This window comes from Mustela nigripes, chromosome 9 (assembly GCF_022355385.1).
Source record: "Mustela nigripes isolate SB6536 chromosome 9, MUSNIG.SB6536, whole genome shotgun sequence".
NCBI lineage: Eukaryota > Metazoa > Chordata > Mammalia > Carnivora > Mustelidae > Mustela > Mustela nigripes.
The window spans coordinates 30489214-30508003 of NC_081565.1; the positions used below are offsets into that span (position 1 = coordinate 30489214).

Genomic DNA, 18790 nt, shown 5'->3' on the forward strand with positions numbered 1-18790 from the left:
AGCCCCATGCTGGGTGTAGAGATTATGTAAAAATAGAATCTTAAAAAAAAAAAAAACTTTCAAACATTAAATCTCAAAAGTTTTTGGCTTTTTTTTTTTTTAACATCTTGTACCCTTTTTCAAGAAGCTACTGAAAAATAGACTAAAATGAGAGAGTAAAACCAAGAAATAAAAACAAAAATACAAGAAGCAGACTATTCCATACAGAAGGGGAGGCAAATTAATTTCTAGGATACTTGTGGGGTAACAAAAGATATATTGGTCTTTGTCCCCCACTCCTGGCACAGAGCCCCTAAAACTCTTGGAACTTTCTGATAGATGGGAGAATCTTTTATATGCTAAGGGAATGACTCACTGTGGGATTCACTGTGGGAAAGAAGGGAGGGACCAGTTTGACAACAGAAATACCAACCACGGTAAAGTCAGAACTTCCACTTCCCACCCCAAACCAACCCACCTAACTTCTGGGAACAGGGAAGAGAGAGAGGGAATGGAGATGGAGTTCAGTCACCAACGGCCAATAATTTAACCAATAATGACACCGCAATAAAAAACTTTGAACAGGAGCATTCCAGGTTGGTGAACACACCCACGTGCTGGGAAGGTGGTGCACCTGATACCATGGAGACAGAAGAGAAACTCCTCAAGACCCTTCCGGACCTCGCCCTCTACGCCTCTTCATCTGGCTGCCCATTTGCGTCCTTCCCAATAAACGGTAAGTGTAGCGCTGTGTGTCCTATTTGCAAATTCTGAAGCCTGAGGGGAGGTTGTAAAAATCTCCAAGCTGGAAGTATGCTGGGAGAAGACGCAGGGAACCTCACTGTCAGGTGGTGTCTTGTGGGTCTGTGCCTTCATTCTGTATCATCTGGGCTAACTCCAAGTGGAGAGCATCAGAAGTGAACTGAGTCGTGGAACAGCTGGTTGGTAGAGGAGAAGTAGAGAACTGGTTGTTGTTGGAAAAGATACAACACAAGTTAGATACCAGGGTGACAGCTCTATTCGAGGGCAACCAGTCCTACTGAACAGCTTCACTCTGCACAGTCCTATCGATGGCTGTGATTACCAATTACTAAGAGGTCTAATGCCCCTATGCCCTTCTTAGCCAGGGCACAGAATGCCCAGGTAAGCCTGCTCCAGACTCTGATCCACACTTGGCTCATCTTTACCATATGGTGGTGAAGTGTCCCCACTCTTCCCCTCATGTCCTACTGCCTCACTCTGAGCACACTCATTTAATTGACTTCTGAGAGCTAGAGGTGAGCTCTGGCAAGATAAGAAGGAGAGAACACAGAGCAGGCCCTTCTCTGACCACGTCCCTGCCAGTCATCCATACACGGCAACACCAGAATCCTGCCAGGTGTCTCCTCCATGAGAAGCCCTGGGTTCCCCAGGACTCACTCAAGCTCTTGCCCACTGACGCCCCCTGAAGGGAATCTTGTAAACTGTCCAGGAAACTGAAAGATTCTGACTCAGAAACCATTCCATGTATCTTCTTTTATAAGCTTTTATGCAATCATGGCACTACAGCCCTTTCCTTCTACAGCTGGGTTAATGCTCCACACTGGTAATACAGCAATATTCTATTTTATACTCTAGGTGTTAGGTACACAGATGTAGTATTCTTTGAATTGTGTACATACGTATGCCATATTTTACAATAGAAGTTTTAAATAAAGCATAGATCAATATGCACAGTGTATTACCATCAGTTTTAAAAAAGGAAAGAAAGAGAATATATGTACCTTCTTGCTTGTACACGCTTAAAACAATCGCTGGGAGATTAAATAAACATCACATGACTGCCTCTAGTAAAGACACCTGAATGGCTGGGGAACGGAGGCAGGAAGCAGATTTTTTACTGTGAAGCCTTTTAAAGCTTTTGAGTTTCTAACACCGCAAATTTCAAAGGCATGAATGCATACCTACATACACAAATGAATTCAATGACTTCTATGATTTTTGCAAATCACAACTCTAAGTCTTTAAAATAGGGATAATACCTCATAATACTGGTGAAAGAACCAAATAAGCTTTTGTAAAAAGCTCTTTGAAATCAAATACTATGTACATATGAAAGCAGTATTATTATTATTGAAAAAAAAAATCTATCCTTTCCCTTCCTTTCTCTTCACTCTATATAAAAAATGTTATTCCTTCGTGATATGGTAAGTTTATTTAGCAGTTAAGAAAACGCTGGCTTAACCAGTGTATGTGGGGATGCCTGGGTGGCTCAGTCAGTTTAGCGTCTGCATTTGGCTCAGGTCCATGATCTCAGGGTTCTGGGATCAAGCCCCATATTGGGCTCCGTACTCAGCTGGGAGTCTGCTTCTCTCTCTCTCCCTTTCTCTCTCCCCCTCCCTCTGCTCATGCTCACTCTCTCAAACAAGTAAATAAAATCTTAAAAAAAAAAACAAACCTGGGACACCTGGGTGGCTCAGTTGGTTAAGCAGCTGCCTTCGGCTCAGGTCATGATCCCAGCGTCCTGGGATCGAGTCCCACATCGGGCTCCTTGCTCCGCAGGGAGCCTGCTTCTCCCTCTGACTCTGCCTTCCACTCTGTCTGCCTGTGCTCGCTCTCACTCTCTCTCTCTCTCTCTGACAAATAAATAAAAAAATTAAAAAAAAAAAAACTAATTCATGTGAAGTTGTTTAGATTTAACAAACATCTATGAAGCCTGCAAAAAGTTCAGTACAATACCAGTCTTTTCATGTATATTAAATCCATACAATGACCCTGTGTGCAACTCTAAGTGAGTAATAAAGCCCTAGTGTGAACAGCCATGAATTCAACAAAGACCTACAGAGGTATACTACAATCCAACCTTATGGCAAGTTCAACCAGTATAGAAATCAGCAAGACAAAGTCCCTGTCCTTAGGGAGCCAACCATCTGCTAGTGATCCCAACAGCGTAAGTGCCATGCAGAGGTTATTTCTCAAGAACAAGGAGCAACACAGAATAAGGTCACCTAACTCATAGGGATTGTGGAAGAGAGCAAGGGAGGCTTCTGGGAAGAGGCACTGACTTGTGACCTGAGTCACACCTCATCCAAGTTGAGAAGGAAGAGTGGGAATTAGATAGATAAAGAAAGATGGGACTCCAGGCAGAGGGAATAAGAGGCAAACTATCAAAGAGTAGCACATTATTCAGAAAACTGCAAAAGGTTATGGGGATATGGTGTTCTGCATTTTAAAAACAGACCTCTCAAAGGAAACCTTTACTGGCAGCTGTGTAGTGCTGAGTAGTAGTAGGAAGGCTCTGTACTGTAGTAGGAAAGTATTTCTGGATGAGGAGCCTGCTATTGCTAACACCCAGCTTATATTATGTATAAACTAATATTTAATAGTGTTGTTTTCAGTTATCAGAAGAAAAAGAACAACCTATAATTATTTTTCCATTATAATCTAAGGGGCCGGCATACGAATTTATTAAACCTAAATAGTTTTAGAAGTCTGTATTCTATATATCCAGAGAAGGGCAATGTTAAATGACAAAAAACTACTGTCATCTCTGGTTAGGAAGAAATAAAGAATAGATAATGGAAGGAGAGGAACTTCTTTGGTTCTTTTTTTAAAAAGTCTATGTGGCATCCAGAAAGGAAAACATAATGGAGGACACACATGTATAGCATCACTTTCTCGGCTTAAACCAGAAAAAAGATTTCCTTGCACCTACTGAGAGAGACTCATCAGACTGTGACACTGACCAGCCATCTGTGTCAAACAGAAAATGGTCCCACGATGGACAAAGATGTCCAAGCAGGTAGATTAACTGTTTATCAATGTTGTCTGTCACACTGCATACCTACAGTGATTCTCTGAGCAACTCTGAAATCTCCCATCACTCAGGGAAAGAGCATCTCCAAAAAGATTGACATCAAAAAGGCAGGAGAGCAGGAACTATTTCCACAAACGGCATCATACACGAAGTTCAAAAGAAGTAATTCGAGGACTTTTATAACTCACCTGTATTGAGATTATGCCTGATGATTCTACCTAATCTCAAACTATTCGTGGGTAGAGACTTAGGTCAGGACTATAAAGGTACTGATGTGAAGGAGTTTTAGGATTATCTGGCCCCACTGTCCAGACAAACAACTGATGGCCATCCTACAGCAGTCACTCCAGCTTTGGCCAGATTAGAAATGCTGTTTAGAAAAGGAGGGGTTGGGGCACCTGGGTGGTTCAGTGGGTTAAGCCGCTGCCTTCGGCTCAGGTCGTGATCTCGGGGTCCTGGGATCGAGTCCCACATCGGGCTCTCTGCTCAGCAGGGAGCCTGCTTCCCTCTCTCTCTCTCTCTGCCTGCCTCTCCATCTACTTGTGATTTCTCTGTCAAATCAATAAATAAAATCTTGAAAAAAAAATTATAAAAAAAAAAAGAAAAGAAAAGGAGGGGTTGCTACAAACATATGGTTCAAGAAATACAACGTGCTCTAAAGCAGGAGCTGTTTCCAAGTTTTAAGACTAAGCAGATCTGGGCTGAAGCCTTTATTTGTTGGTGCAAGACTCTGAGGCTCTTCCTGCCTCCATCCTAGGAGCCCATACAGAAACAGGGGCCAGAAACTCAAAGCGCTTTGGAATGCTGAGCCCCCCACAAGGAGAGCAGCTGTTCTGCAGACTTCCACAGTACTGTGACAGACTTTACGGGAATGAGAAATAAAGTTCTGTTAAACACCCCCTCCCTCCCCCCAAAAAAGTCCATCCACTGTACTTCACAATGGTCACAACAGAAAACCAAAACCTCACCTCGGGCGGGGGGGGGGTGTGTGTGTCAAATTTCTTAGAACCTCACAACCTAGCGCCAGGTATAAATTCAAAAGGGAAGCATCAATAAAGATAGCTATCATTAACCCATGTGAACACCAAGAGTGTCACTGGAGAGGCACAATGTGCTTCAGGAAGGAAGAGAGGGAAAAAAGCCTTTCAAAGCTAAAACTAACTTAAATTATAAAATAAATTAGCCACTGAGCAAACAAGAAATAAAATACATGCTTTATTTATTAATAAAGGCCATACACTTCACTCAGAAGAACCTATTTACTCTTTTACATTGAGAATTTATTCCTACATTAGACACCGTTCCTATAGATCTATTATCTCCTATTCTGGGAAAGAAGAGAAGCAAAATTAAAAGCTGGGGTCATCTACACTCAGGTTCATTGTCAAAGCACCTTAACAGTACTCAGAAGCAGTGGCTAAGAACCTGAGGTGGGAGAAGAAAAATTATTTTCAAAGAACCCAAAACACAAAGCAGAATGCAGCTGTAAGCTCAGGGACGAAGCAACCACCACTGAGAACATCAGGGTGTACACAACACATTAGAAAAATCCCTTGTCGTTGGACCTGTGTTCTGGGCAACTACAAGCCATTCAGCCTCTTCTAAGACCAGCTTCACTTGTAAAATCAGGATAATACTTCTTGCCACCAGACAGAACTGCCCTAAAGAGCTGAAAAAACAATTTATGTAACAATAGCTGAAAAATCTAACACACTATACAATATGAAATACTAAAACAATATATTTAAATAAATTTCCATTTAAATGGCTAAATAAAAAATTAGCACTTTTCTTAATAAGCAAAGAATTAAGTTACATACCACTGATCCCACAAAATGCTAGGGTTGTTTTCTAAACTAGTAGAAAAAAAAAGAGAGAGAGCTTTAAAGCAAGAGATTTTAGCTGCCCTAGGAAACCAGATAGGGTATAAGCATTTCTTCTAATAGAAAACACATTTCAAAATGAGAAAAAAATACTCCAGGGGCGCCTGGGTGGCTCAGTGGGTTAAAGCCTCTACCTTCAGCTCAGGTCATGATCTCAGGGTCCTGGGATCAGCCCCACATCCGGCTCTCTGCTCGGCAGGGGGCCTGCTTTCCTTCCTCTCTCTGCCTGCCTCTCTGCCTACTTGTGATCTCTGTCTCTGTCAAATAAATAAATAAACTCTTTAAAAAAAAATACTCTGGTTTCTCTTCAGATCACATAAATCTTTCGCCTTTTACAAAATGAGAAAAAATATTTTTAAATGAATATCCATACCTAAAAGATAACTTGAAATATAATATACAACATGAAATGTATCAATTATAGTATCAAGGAATAATTTTCAAACTATAGGTCATAATCACTAGTGGATAAAGAAGTCAATTCTGGGGGTGACTGGGTGGCTCAGTGGGTTAAAGCCTCTGCCTTTAGCTCAGGTGATGATCGAGCCCCACATCGGGCTCTCTGCTCAGCAGGGAGCCTGCTTCCCCCCCTCTTTCTCTGCTTGTCTCTCTACCTACTTGTGATCTCTCTCTCCCTGTCAAATAAATAAATAAAATCTTAAAAAAAAAAAAAAAAGAAGTCAATTCTGGTATTTTTTAAGGAAATCGGATAGAAAATGAGAGTACTTCGCATTTCATAAAGGTAACTATTATTTCATACAACTTTGTTTTACTTAATATGTATTATTATCATGTGTATACACACACAAGTGCTAGGTCACAGTGTAAATCTTGTTCTTACATGGAGCTATGGTTAAAAACACCTAAAAGTCACTGATACAAAACAGATAGGCATGTGGCCTTCTAGATGGCAGCTAAGGTGTAAAAACAAGGAATTTAAAAGCAGCCAGTAATGAGAGTGACCAGAAGAAAATAAGGAAAGGAAAGTAATCTCAGCTGGGATCAGGTTGAAGAGGGCAGTGTTTTTTAAAAAGTCATCAAGCATCAGTCGTTGGAAGTAGGAAAAGGATAACAGCATTCTTTCTGGGAACCAAACAGGCTAATGGCGGGGTGGGGAGAGTGGGGGGACATGACGGACGACTCTCCTGGAATTTAGTAGAATCTGCCCCATAAAACCTCTGACTTTAATACTTACTCTTCTCCTCTGTAAAGTGTAAGGACTAGGCTAGAAGATAAATTTTAAGATCCTACTCAACCTTAACATTTTCTGATTCTGGTAGAGTTTATAATAATTAAGCCATGACATGAGTACTTATTTTATAACTATAGTTTAAACTTTTTTTTTTTTTAAGATTTTATTTATTTATCTGACAGAGAGAAATCACAAGTAGACGGAGAGGCAGACAGAGAGAGAGAGAGGGAAGCAGGCTCCCTGCTGAGCAGAAAGCCCGATGCGGGACTCGATCCCAGGACCCTGAGATCATGATCTGAGCCGAAGGCAGCGGCCCAACCCACTGAGCCACCCAGGTGCCCTATAGTTTAAACTTTTAATTAAAAAATTAAATAACATTTTCCTAATAAACAATGGGTGATTTAGATAAAAATCAAGGCTGGGTGGCTACAGCTACATATGTACATCTCTCAGTTTTGCCTACTGAAAAGGTTTCGTGGGCTGGGTCAGAATTACCCTTAGGCAAACTAAACTATGCAGCTATTTACCTGGAAGTAATCATGAAAAACCCACAGAAGGTGCCCAGAAGGAGTTAAATAACCTCCTTATAATTTCCTCAGTACTGAAGCACCTGGATGGCTCAGTGGTTTAAAAAGCCTCTGCCTTCAGCTCAGGTCATGATCTCAGGGTCCTAGGATCGAGCCCCACATTGGGTTCTCTGCTCAACTGGGAGCCTGCTTCCCTTCCTCTCTCTCTGCCTGCCTCTCTGCCTACTTGTGATCTCTGTCAAATAAATAAATAAAAAATAATAATTTCCTCGGTACCACAGCCCACTTAAAAGTTTAAAAAAAAAAATACAATAGCCATTGAGGTATGCCCAATTGTTAAACTCACTACAATCAGTAGTAAGTGTTCTATACATAAAAGATTAATGTCCTAAAATATCTTCTTCCATTGTAGGATTAGCCATTTTAGCTTAATCACTTACCTAAATTTAGGTAAAAGTACCAACTGCTTCCTTAATGTTTTCCCATTATCGCACCAATGTCCTGGCCTGGACTTGGCCGCCTGTCCCAGTCTTCATGTTCCCTGGCTGGCTCCTCAGCTTGCATGCTCCTTTCTACTGGTAAGCTCTTCCCTGGTCTGTGCCCACTTCCTTATGCTTAAAGCCTGTTATCTGCAAAAACGTTGGCTGCAGGTCCTCAAACAGATGCACAAAAAGAATTTCGTACCTGCAAGGAAGTTACTCTGACTGGGCATAGGGTACATATTATATTATGAGGTGGTGTTCCTAGAAAGATGTATATTCTACTATAGAGATGTCATATGTGAAGCTGCCTCGGAGACTAGATGGAAACTGTTCTACTTCCAAGCAAAAGATCTCTATCTCTTTCAATTAAGGGATGAAATATGAGAGCAGAGAAATGTCTAAAATAGGACTGGAGAGAGCTACCATCAAAGGAATAAGAACAGATCAACAGACCAAGCCAATCAATCACTGACAACTATTTTGACTCTGAACACCTTTATAGAACAGTCCTGAACGAAAACACTTTAAAGAACAAATCTCTACAAAAGTAGACACACACACCCCCAGTACATCATCATGCCATACCATTAGCACAAAGCAAGAAGAGGAGCACATAACATCTCTTGTCTGTTCTCTCTGCAAGTCCATATCACTCATCATTTCTTTCCTGTTGTGCAGACCCACATCTACTTTGGAAAACATGTACTTCCCAATCAAGTCACTCTGACTGAAATGGATGGACACATGTCAACCCAAGGGACCAACATGTAGAAACAGAGCAAATGCAACTTTTGCTAAATTCACTTTTTACTAAACTTGTCTTATGCCAATTCTCACCACCTTTAAAATATATACCAAGTAAATTATCAGACATTAATTTTACCATATACCACCCAAACAGCCAATTTTGAACCATAATCCTGAAAAAGGTGTGATCCTGATTTTCAAAACTCCCTATGGGCATTAATGCTAATTAAACCATATTACTACTATTCAGTGAAAGACCTGAATATGTATTTGAGGACTGCATAAAACCTAGGACCAGAAAACACACAGTGAAAATATGTGTGAGTAAGGAAGAAAGTGCAAATCTCTATAAAATAAGTGTTTTAAACTATCCACTAAGGGGAAATTAGGGATGTGAAGATCCATTTGGGCTATAATGTCCTGAAGTCAGCATTAAAGCTTTTAGAATCAACTATGCAAAATGCAAACACCACGGGGGAAATGAGAGGTTGAAAATGGGAATAAATAAACAGGAAGAAAGAAACATAACTGTGTTAATGATGTCAGTATTGTTGCTCTTCACCCCATACCATGTGAAAATTGGACAGACAATGCTGTCCAGCTACAAAACCCACCTTACTGAAGGCTGAATATGAGTGAGAAAATAAAACAACAACAGGTCAGTCTGTGAAAATGGGATTTCTAAAAATATTTTACTCATTACACAATAATTACTATATCTCAAATTCTGGATTTTCCTTTTATGGAAATACATGCAAAGTTTTTACATAAAAATGCAAGTTAAGAAAAAGAGAAACGTATTAATACTAGTAGAAAGTATAATGGTAGGAAAATTCAGAATAAAAGTATTTTTGAGGAATAAAATTGGCACGTAGGATAAAATATATAAAACTGTCAATAAAAATAAAGGGAGAGGTAAACCTAAAAAAATTATACATGAATTCTCATTCTAAAATACAATACTTTAACTTCAATAGCTATGATATTATATCAACATAAGAGAAAAATTAATACAAACACCGTTAAACAAAAAAATATAGAAGGCACATATAAAATACCTAGAATCAGGTTGAAAGATCCCTCTCTACAATATAATAGTGCTGATGATTAACTTCCAAGAAAATGCATCCCTTTCCCTCAATCAACTTACCCAACATTTTCTGCATCTTCATCACACTCAGCTTTATATTTGCAAGGTCCACACTTGGAGTGTTTTCTGTGAACTTCTGCCCCTGACCCCTCCTCTTCTGTTTAAAAAGAAAAATTAAATTTTCAAGCAAAAGTTGGGTTCTTTTCCAGATAAGCTTCATGTTTTCAGCAGCCATTATCCTATTTCTAAGGAAAATATACCTGAGCTCTTGAAAATAATCACTTCCAAAATCTATCAATGCTTGTGCCCAAAAATGCTGCCAATACAGAGTACAACATAATCTATGAGGAAAATAAGTATTGGTACTAGCAAAACAATCCCTTAACCTATGTATAAAGGTGCAATATAGGTTTTGACAATTGTCTTTAGAAGAATTATCACATAACATTAAATACGAAAGAGAGGGACGCCTGGGTTGCTCAGATGTTTAAGCAGCTGCCTTTGGCTTAGGTCATGATCCCAGCGTCCTGGGATCGAGTCCCACATCAGGCTCCTTGCTCGGCAGGGAGCCTGCTTCTCCCTCTGCCTCTAGTCTGCCACTCTGTCTGCCTGTGCTTGTGCTCTGTATCTCTCTCTCTCTAACAAATAAATAAAAATCTTTAAAAAAAAAAAAAAAAGATTTAAATACAAAAGAGAAAGTAAAACATGGGTAATAAATTTGGTCCAGTGATTACCCTACTGAAATAGTGTGTGTGATGCTGGTCAGCAAATAAATGATTAAATGCAATAGAGTATAACCACTTCTTCACATCAGTTTCAAACCTGCCTTTCTTACTCTATTAACAACTAATTCCAGAATAAAAATATATATATATTTATCTCCAAATCTGTGAAAGGAAAGGGGTCTCCTTATGAAAGACTTATCTCTTTTCCTACTTTGCCACTTAGCACGCCGTAAGTACCCAGAAAACAGAAGTGTGTGGGTCTCCTACGATCCAGCACAAAAAACCGTGCATACCTCTAAGTCCCCAACTCCTATTCCACATTTAAGGGCTTCTACATTTGTGGGGCTCAACTAAAATGGATCCTACCCTGATCGTTTCAAACTGGGCAGGGAGCTCTGTTCTGAGAGCAATTTAGGGATTCAGCTTTCTCAAGGGATCTCCCATTCTGGTTTGGAAAAGAACAACTTATTCAGGGGGTGTCAATTAGTAAAGAAGATAGGAAAAGGAAAAATCCATAAGCCTAAAATGCCTCAGTTTGGTAATACTTCCAAACTTTCCATTTTTTTAGTGTCTGCCTACACTTTAAGTAGAAATCTTACCCAAATTCTTATGAACACTCCCTGATTCCAGAGAATCCTATGTATTTCTGAGGCTTTGGTATGGTCACCCTGAGCTCCCTTAAGTTTATGTACTAATCCGAACAAAGCACTTGGCCTTTCTAAACTCATATTCCCTAAAGAGAAATTGTCCACCTTACATCCTCGGAGCAAGATATCCAGTATTTACACTATTTACACAAATCTTGACACAAATCTTGACATACACAAAACTTCCACTTCTTTAGTATAAGAACAATTTCCTTACTGAATATCTGACCACAGGGATTAGACTACATGATCTCTCTTAAAATCCTTTCCAGCTCTCAGGTCTAGAATTGATGGCCTGATGGTCCTTCACAAGTGATCATGAAGCCTCTGCTTGAACATGTCTATTTAAATCACATCTTATTATGGGATATAGCTTTAATTATTTTTCCCCTCTGAAACTGTCATCCCATTTCTTCTATTCCCTAAAGTGACCTTTGAAGTGCCTTCCAACTCTGACATTTTAGGATTCTATGAAATGTGGAAGTCTGCAGTAAGGTTTCGATAGTATCGAAAGGATGATTGTAATTTTCCTCAGTTTAAGTGTGAAATTTTACTAGAGTAAGTTTTCTTTGAGTAGATCTCCACAGTACCTCCAGCTTTATTTTGCACACCGTGGATACTAAGTATGACAGCTTCATTAGAGTTGACATAAATTAATCATTCTTAATTCCGATCATTTAGACTAAACTCTTGTTAAATGCTATTACCAGATGTTACTTTTTTAAACAGAAGTGATTTATATATCTGTAAAATAAAATTTCAAGACACAGATTCTACTACACTTATTCTGCAAGCCTTCTCTTTGCCATGCTCAACTCGCTCCAGAGTTTTATAATCCTAAAGCTTGAAAATTTCTTAAGAGCAAAAATTTATAAGCAAGGGGTGAGAGATTCACCAATACTCTGATGCAACCCAAAATCATCTGTGGGGATGATCCCAAGGAGAAGGCACTTTGATGCAATCTCAAATTTAACAGGAGTTACATTTCCGCTTTTTGTAAAGTCAACAAAACTTTAGCAAAAATAACCGCACGATACAAAGTGCCTAGGGTTGCGAATGATGGCTAAGAGTTTCTTTCTGGAGTAATGAAAACGTTCTAAAATTGATTGCGGTGATGAATGCATAACTCCATGTACCAAAAGTCACTGCACTGTATACTTTAAATGAGTGAACTGTATAGTATGTGAATATTACCTCAATAAAGCTGTTCAAAACAGAAAATGACAGAAAACAAACATCCTTTAAGGGGTACTTGAAACTTACCTCCTTCTCCAGATCCAGAGCCATTATCTGAGAATAAAAACAAACAGTGAATAGAAATATTTTTGCTGGAAATTTCATCTTATCCAATGGTAAAATTTCCTATCAAAAATCAAACTGTGATGGGTGCATGGGGTGGCTCAGTCAGTTGAGCATCTGACTCTTGATTTCAGCTCAGGTCACAATCTCAGGGTTGTGAGATCGAGCCCTGCATTGGGCACCCTGCTCATTAGGGAGTCTGCTTGAGATTCTCTCTCTCTCCCACTCTGCCTCTTCCCCCAAACCCCCACTCACACATGTTTGGGCGGTCACTTGCTCTCTCGCTCTCTAAAATAAATAAATAAATCTTTTTTTAAAAATCAAACTATGATAGGAATTCTCACGTAGCTTTTTTGTTATTTTTTTTTTTAATATGGAACTAAACTGTTCTTATATACCTATTCCATGTCTTTCTCCAAATAGAAATTCCTTGGACACACGATCATCTATACCTCATACATCTGTTGTAGCCCATTTAGGAAATATGCAGGTGCCTTACACAGAGTAAAGGCCAACAAACACTGTAAAATAAATGGCTAGATAAAAGTAATTTTAATTAACTCACTTAAAAGGAAAAAAAATTAATTTCGTTAAAGCTTGAGAGGAATAATGAATAAACTACTTTTATTAGAAAGGGAGGAAAAGAGCTTTGGGTCTTGCTCCAAAAATCTTAATGAAATCTGTGGACAAAGGCCAAAAGCCAAAAGGTAAGAAAAAGCCTCAAGGTTTAAAAGGGAAGAACTTTAGAGCTGAGGTTTTCAAATTACTGCTAAAATTAGCTTCGTCTAGGAAACTTAACCAGAAGGACTCTCATCAAGATATAGGTGAGATACTCATCACTAATGAAATTTAAGAGCCTCCCTTAATATTACCAGCAAGAAGTCAGCCTAAAATGTAATTAATATGAAACATTTATTTTATAAATCCTTAAAAGGCCAACATATGGTGTAGAGCATGTTACAAAGAGGGTAATGCTATAGTATCATCAGCATGATATAGTAAAAAGCAGAGATGGCAAGTGATGCACTTGATGCACTTTATCCAGCACTTTCGGGGCGATGGGGGAGAAACATCCTCAAGAACCCACTTCAGTTCTTCACAGAGTTCCCCAGAATAGGAGACAATGCCCTTCATAATATCACTCCTTCCCCTTTAATCTCCTTCAGATAACGATCGAATTCCCAAAACATGGTAGAAACAGGAGGAACAAGAAAAATACATATTTTTTGTAATGTCTACTGTAAAATCTTCATGGGATTTTATAAAGTCTTATATTGTATTCAATTTTGATTGATCATAAACAATTACATCTAAGTAAATACGGAGGAAAAGAAAGATTGGAAGAGCAGGAAAAAAAAAAACACAAGAAAGAAGGGAACTCAATTTAAAATTGTTTTAGGACCAAACTTTTCTTAGCAAAACACTCCCTTTTTCCTTCTATTCTACATATATTGACTGAGTACATATTAAGTGCTAGGCAATATGATAAATGCTAGGAATAAAATGATAAATAAGAAAGCCCCGGTGCATGAGATACTCACGCGCAACCAGTTTTCAAACCATCCCCATACCTTCCTTTCCCTTAGTGCCCTTAAAAATTCTTTAAAAAATTAAATATCGTGACTCCCCAGATAATGAGACTGAATTCTTCTTGTAGATTGTATTTTCATTGCACATGTGCCTTCCACCATCCACACAACTCCCCCCCTACCCAGGGACTAGGCTGTACCTCCCTAGGCAGGGCATACTGCCTTCCTGCTGAGAAGTAACTGCTCTGGCAGGAGACACATGTGTCAGAGAAACGAAATGTTAGGATATATACTGAGAGATAGGCACAAAGTACAAACAAACTCTGCCAGGAGATGCCACGGAAGAAGAACTGCAAAGGGTAGAAGGGTAAAGCTCAACCTTAAAGCATAAGACAGGAGATTTCAAGTAAACAAAAGAGAATGTTATTTCTAGCACAGGGACCAGGACTAATAAAAAGGCCAAATGAGATGAACAACACTGGCCCACTGAGCAACTAAAAACACCAATATAGCAGCTCACAGCTTAGGTGATTCAATCCTCATTTAACAATCCCAAGAGGATATCCATTTAACAGTTTAAGTAATGGGGCTCAGAGGGGCTAGGTGACTTATCCAAGGTCATACAGTAAGAAAGAGCTGGAGTTAACACCCACCACAGGTTTTAACCTGTGCAGTGCTTTTTCAAATCTACCATCCTGCTTCTAATTTGGGATTATAATAGGTTCTGTGTTCTTTTTTCGTTTCTAAACCAAGTCTGTGAAACACAAGGTACTTAGAGAAATAGACAAGAATCACAATAAACAATAGTCTATTGGCCCAAGAACACAATCATTTCACCAAGCACCTTAATTATCTGGTGTAGGGAAAAGAATTTGTCTTTGTCCAAAGACAGGTCTGGTTTTTGTCTCAGCTTCTGAAAGGTAATCTATATCATACCTGATAGAAGTGTCATGTTTACGGAGGGCACTGACCACATCAGATCTTAAGGTGGGGTTGGCCATACACAACAGTCCTACGGTGAAGGCTGGTCAAGCCACAAGGACCAATCATGTAATTTAGAGTAGGGGGACTTTCAGTCACGTGGTATCAGTGGACCTGGAATTTGAGATCAACCACTTAGACAATGAATCATTCATGCTTATATAATGGAGCCCCAGTAAAAATTCTGAACACAGGCACGGTAACATAAAGGGAAAGTAAAGAAATACACTGCACCATGTAAGAAGTGATTGAATCACCTAAGCTGTGAGCTGCTATACTGGTCTTTTTAGTTGCTCAGTGGGCCAGTGTTGTTCATCTCATTTGGCCTTTTTATTAGTCCTGGTCCCTGTGCTAGAAATAACATTCTCTTTTGTTTACTTGAAATCTCCTGTCTTATGCTTTAAGGTTGAGCTTTACCCTTCTACCCTTTGCAGTTCTTCTTCCGTGGCATCTCCTGGCAGAATCTGTTCGTACTTTGTGCCTTTACTGCTAATCTTCATACAGTAATTCAAATTACAATACATCACCTGCATTCCTGCCCCGAAATACAAATGCAAGTAAGAAACTTACATCCATGCCTTCCAAAAATAATCGCTACCGATTCAGGAAGGAAAAGAGAAGGAAGAAATACAAAAAAACTGGAGGAAGATAGGTGACAAAGACTGGCAGACAGAAGAGAGAAGATATAAAAAGAGACAAGCTTGGAAAGAGACACATCCTGGGATGCCACTAATGGCTTTCTATGGATAGTCTCCACCCCTCCCCCGCACCAAGAAAATAAAAATCAACAAAACAGATCCCATATCATTTCTCACGCCAAATCTTGTTCTATCTAATATTTAAACCATAAGGCAAAAGATATGCAAAGTCCCCATGAAAATGTCAATAAGCATTAACAATGTACGGAATGTAACACAGTATTCGACCATCTGGGGTTAAAAAGCAACATGAAATGCTGACAAAAAAGAGCTCCCCACACAAATGATCCGTACAGCAGTTCTGGGAATACACCTCTGACTGGAAATTTCCTTTTAGAAACCATGGTAGAATCATTTCTAAATTTTACTCAGAAAAATACCACACATACCAGAGTAGCATGGGCCTCTTGCTACTACTGTTATCTCTTTCTGGTGCTTACAAGCAGCCCTTCTGAGAAAGCATTCATTTTGATAAGTGTCCCCATTTGATCCACAGACAGGAATGTAATTTGTATGACACTGCAAAAGAAACAAAAATAAATTCTCAAAACTAGGCATGAATATTAATAGTTTATTTCATATTCATGAATGTAATACTATAGTATTGTGACTTAGTTCTACTCCAGAATAGTTTGTTCTTTTATTTGTTTTTTTAAAAAAGAGAATTATACCACTTTCTCACACCTTTTTTCACATTGATAATGAAAATAATTATCAACTATCCACAAAAATGAGAATGAAAATCCCATTCTACCTACTTCATCTGCTTGCTACAAAGATCAAGTTAGGTAAGAGGGAAATTCTTGGCAATGTTTGTAATAAGCTAAGAAGCACTAGCTATATAACGTCATTTTATTATTATCAAAATTCATTTATTCAATACCTGTGGAATGCGAAGTCCCAAGGTAAACACTATAGAAAACAGGAAGAAATACATGATCTCCAAGTCCACCAGTATCCATGTGACTATGGACTAGTATCATCACCGTTTTCCCCACCTGTAACATGGTAATTATAATAACCATCTACCTAATAAAGTTGTTGTGAGGAATAAGAGAAATCCATCTCTAGTAAAATCCATCTCATAGTAAATTCCCAATAAGTATTAGCTGGTTTTGCTATGCTCTCATCATTTCTGAATCTTAATGAGAATCTTAGGTAGTTGCCCAGAGTCATAGCCAAGAGTAGGAAACCTGATTTCCTACTCTAGGATGTGTGATGTACTCTAACCACTACACACTCAAGTTATTCAGCAGTGTCACTGTGTCACTCAGTGGTAGTAAACAGGTGGTTCACTAGTACAGGCTATGACCCCAAAATCCAACCTAACAAGCACATACCTAGGAGTGAGCATGAGATGGAAGATGCAGACCTGCTGCTCTATCAGTCTGTGTCTGGGGGTCTCTCTTAGGAATGTCTCATTTTGTTATGGGCAAATGATAGGATTTGGACAATTTTAACAACATGTGACTTCTAACATGGGCACTGACTTAACCCAAGATCCTGACTCTACCTGAGGTCTGCTGCCTCCACACTGCCATCCTCACTGGGGGAAAGAACTCTCCCCTATACCTTCTATTTACCGGAAGAACATGATCCAAAGTAATTCAGAAAGGTGCAAAGTGCACAGCTCTGGAGCCACATCCACGCAAGCATTTGTTGTGTACCTACTGTGTGTCAGGAACTGTGTGTCAGGAATACAATAAATAAGAGAGTAACAACAAGGTTGGGATGGTCAATATTATGTGCCATCCTGACTAGGCCCCAGGGTGCACAGATTCAATATTATTTCTGGATGCTCTACGACAGTTTTCTGGATGAATTTCCATTTGAATCAATGGACTGAGTCAATGTTGGTGGGATCACCCAATACACTGAAGGCCTAAGTAGAACAAAAAAGGGGAGGAAAGGAGAATGGCTCTCCCTGCCTGATTTGGGACATGGGTATTCTCCTGGTTCTGTGGCCATCAGACTGGGACTGGAACTATACTACCAGTTTTCCTGGACCTCCAGCTTCCAGAGAGTGGATCATGGGATTTTCAGCCTCCACAATCAAGCAAACCAATCCCTTATAATATAAACACTTCCCCTCCATATCCCCCCTGACATATATACCATATATATTTCCTATTGGTTCTATATCTCTGGAGAACCCTAATACAAAGATCTTAATAAGAAGGCATGACATCTAGCAAGAACAGATACTGATAAGTACAGGAAAAAAGACATGATCCAGAGAACTCCAGGGAGAAGAACAAATAGGAAGAAAGAAAAAAGGGAAATAGTCATAGGTCCTCCCTCTCTGTACATAACTCAAGTGTTTTGTTCTGGGTTTTCTGGGGGTTTTTTTTTGCAGATTTATTTATTTGCGAGAAAGCGAGGGAGAGCACAAGTGGGAGGGGCAGAAGGAAAGGGACAGAGTCTTAAGCAACTCCACACTTAGCACAGATCAAAACACGGGGCTCAATCACATGACCCTGAGATAAGGACCTCAGCCAAAACCAAGAGTCAGATGCTTAGCTGGCTGCGCTCCCCATAAACCATGTTTTAAAGAAAAAATGCAAGTTTGATCATTTTTCTCGGTACAAAATAAAAGTTGCTTTGTTTATATAATAGCTCTTATTAGCAGACTGAAAAAAACAATTTTAGACTTTAGTTAAAATCCTGTTATTATCTTTTAAAATGTGTTTAAATTATATACCAGAAAGCTCATATTAACACTAAAAGCATGCTGAATCACAAGCAAGTTTTTTAAATGGAATTGAAAGATACTGCTAAAGCACCCAGCAGAGAAGTGTTTAATGGACATAAGAGGTGATTTTTCTTCAACTGGCAATAACCTAACTCTAACTTGAACAGATTTATAAATTATAAGGAGGCAGAGTTGTCAAAGGAAGGTTCATTCAGCAGCAGGATCAAATCAGGCTGTAAAGCCCTTAGGCAGTTTGCTCCTACAGGGCAAGCAACTTGTCTTCAAACATCTTTATATCCTCAGCGTCTAGCACTGAACACAAAGCAAGCACTGGATAAATGTCTAGGGATCTCAACTCCTAACTTTTATTTCTCTCTTCCTGCTTTGCCACCCAGTAAGAATGCTAGGGATTCAGACAGATCATGAGAGGATTTTCTAGCTGTCTAAATACATTTAAAAAGGTCCAAAAGGCTATTTTTTAAATCTTAGAGTTGCAGGGAAACACTTTCAACTGATGAAAAGC

General features: G+C 39.2%; 1 protein-coding gene across 2 annotated transcripts in view; it reads right to left on the reverse strand.

Moving 5' to 3' along the window:
• TMEFF1 (transmembrane protein with EGF like and two follistatin like domains 1) overlaps nucleotides 1–18790 on the reverse strand; it is an 85990-nt gene that overhangs the window by 35819 nt on the left and 31381 nt on the right. For both annotated transcript variants that reach the window (XM_059411188.1, XM_059411186.1), the window contains exons 3-5: nucleotides 15965–16094; nucleotides 12332–12358; nucleotides 9757–9853 (exon numbers count right to left, since the gene is read on the reverse strand). In XM_059411188.1, coding sequence (XP_059267171.1) covers nucleotides 9757–9853; nucleotides 12332–12358; nucleotides 15965–16094 — 254 coding nt within the window. The remainder of the gene's footprint in view (nucleotides 1–9756; nucleotides 9854–12331; nucleotides 12359–15964; nucleotides 16095–18790) is intronic.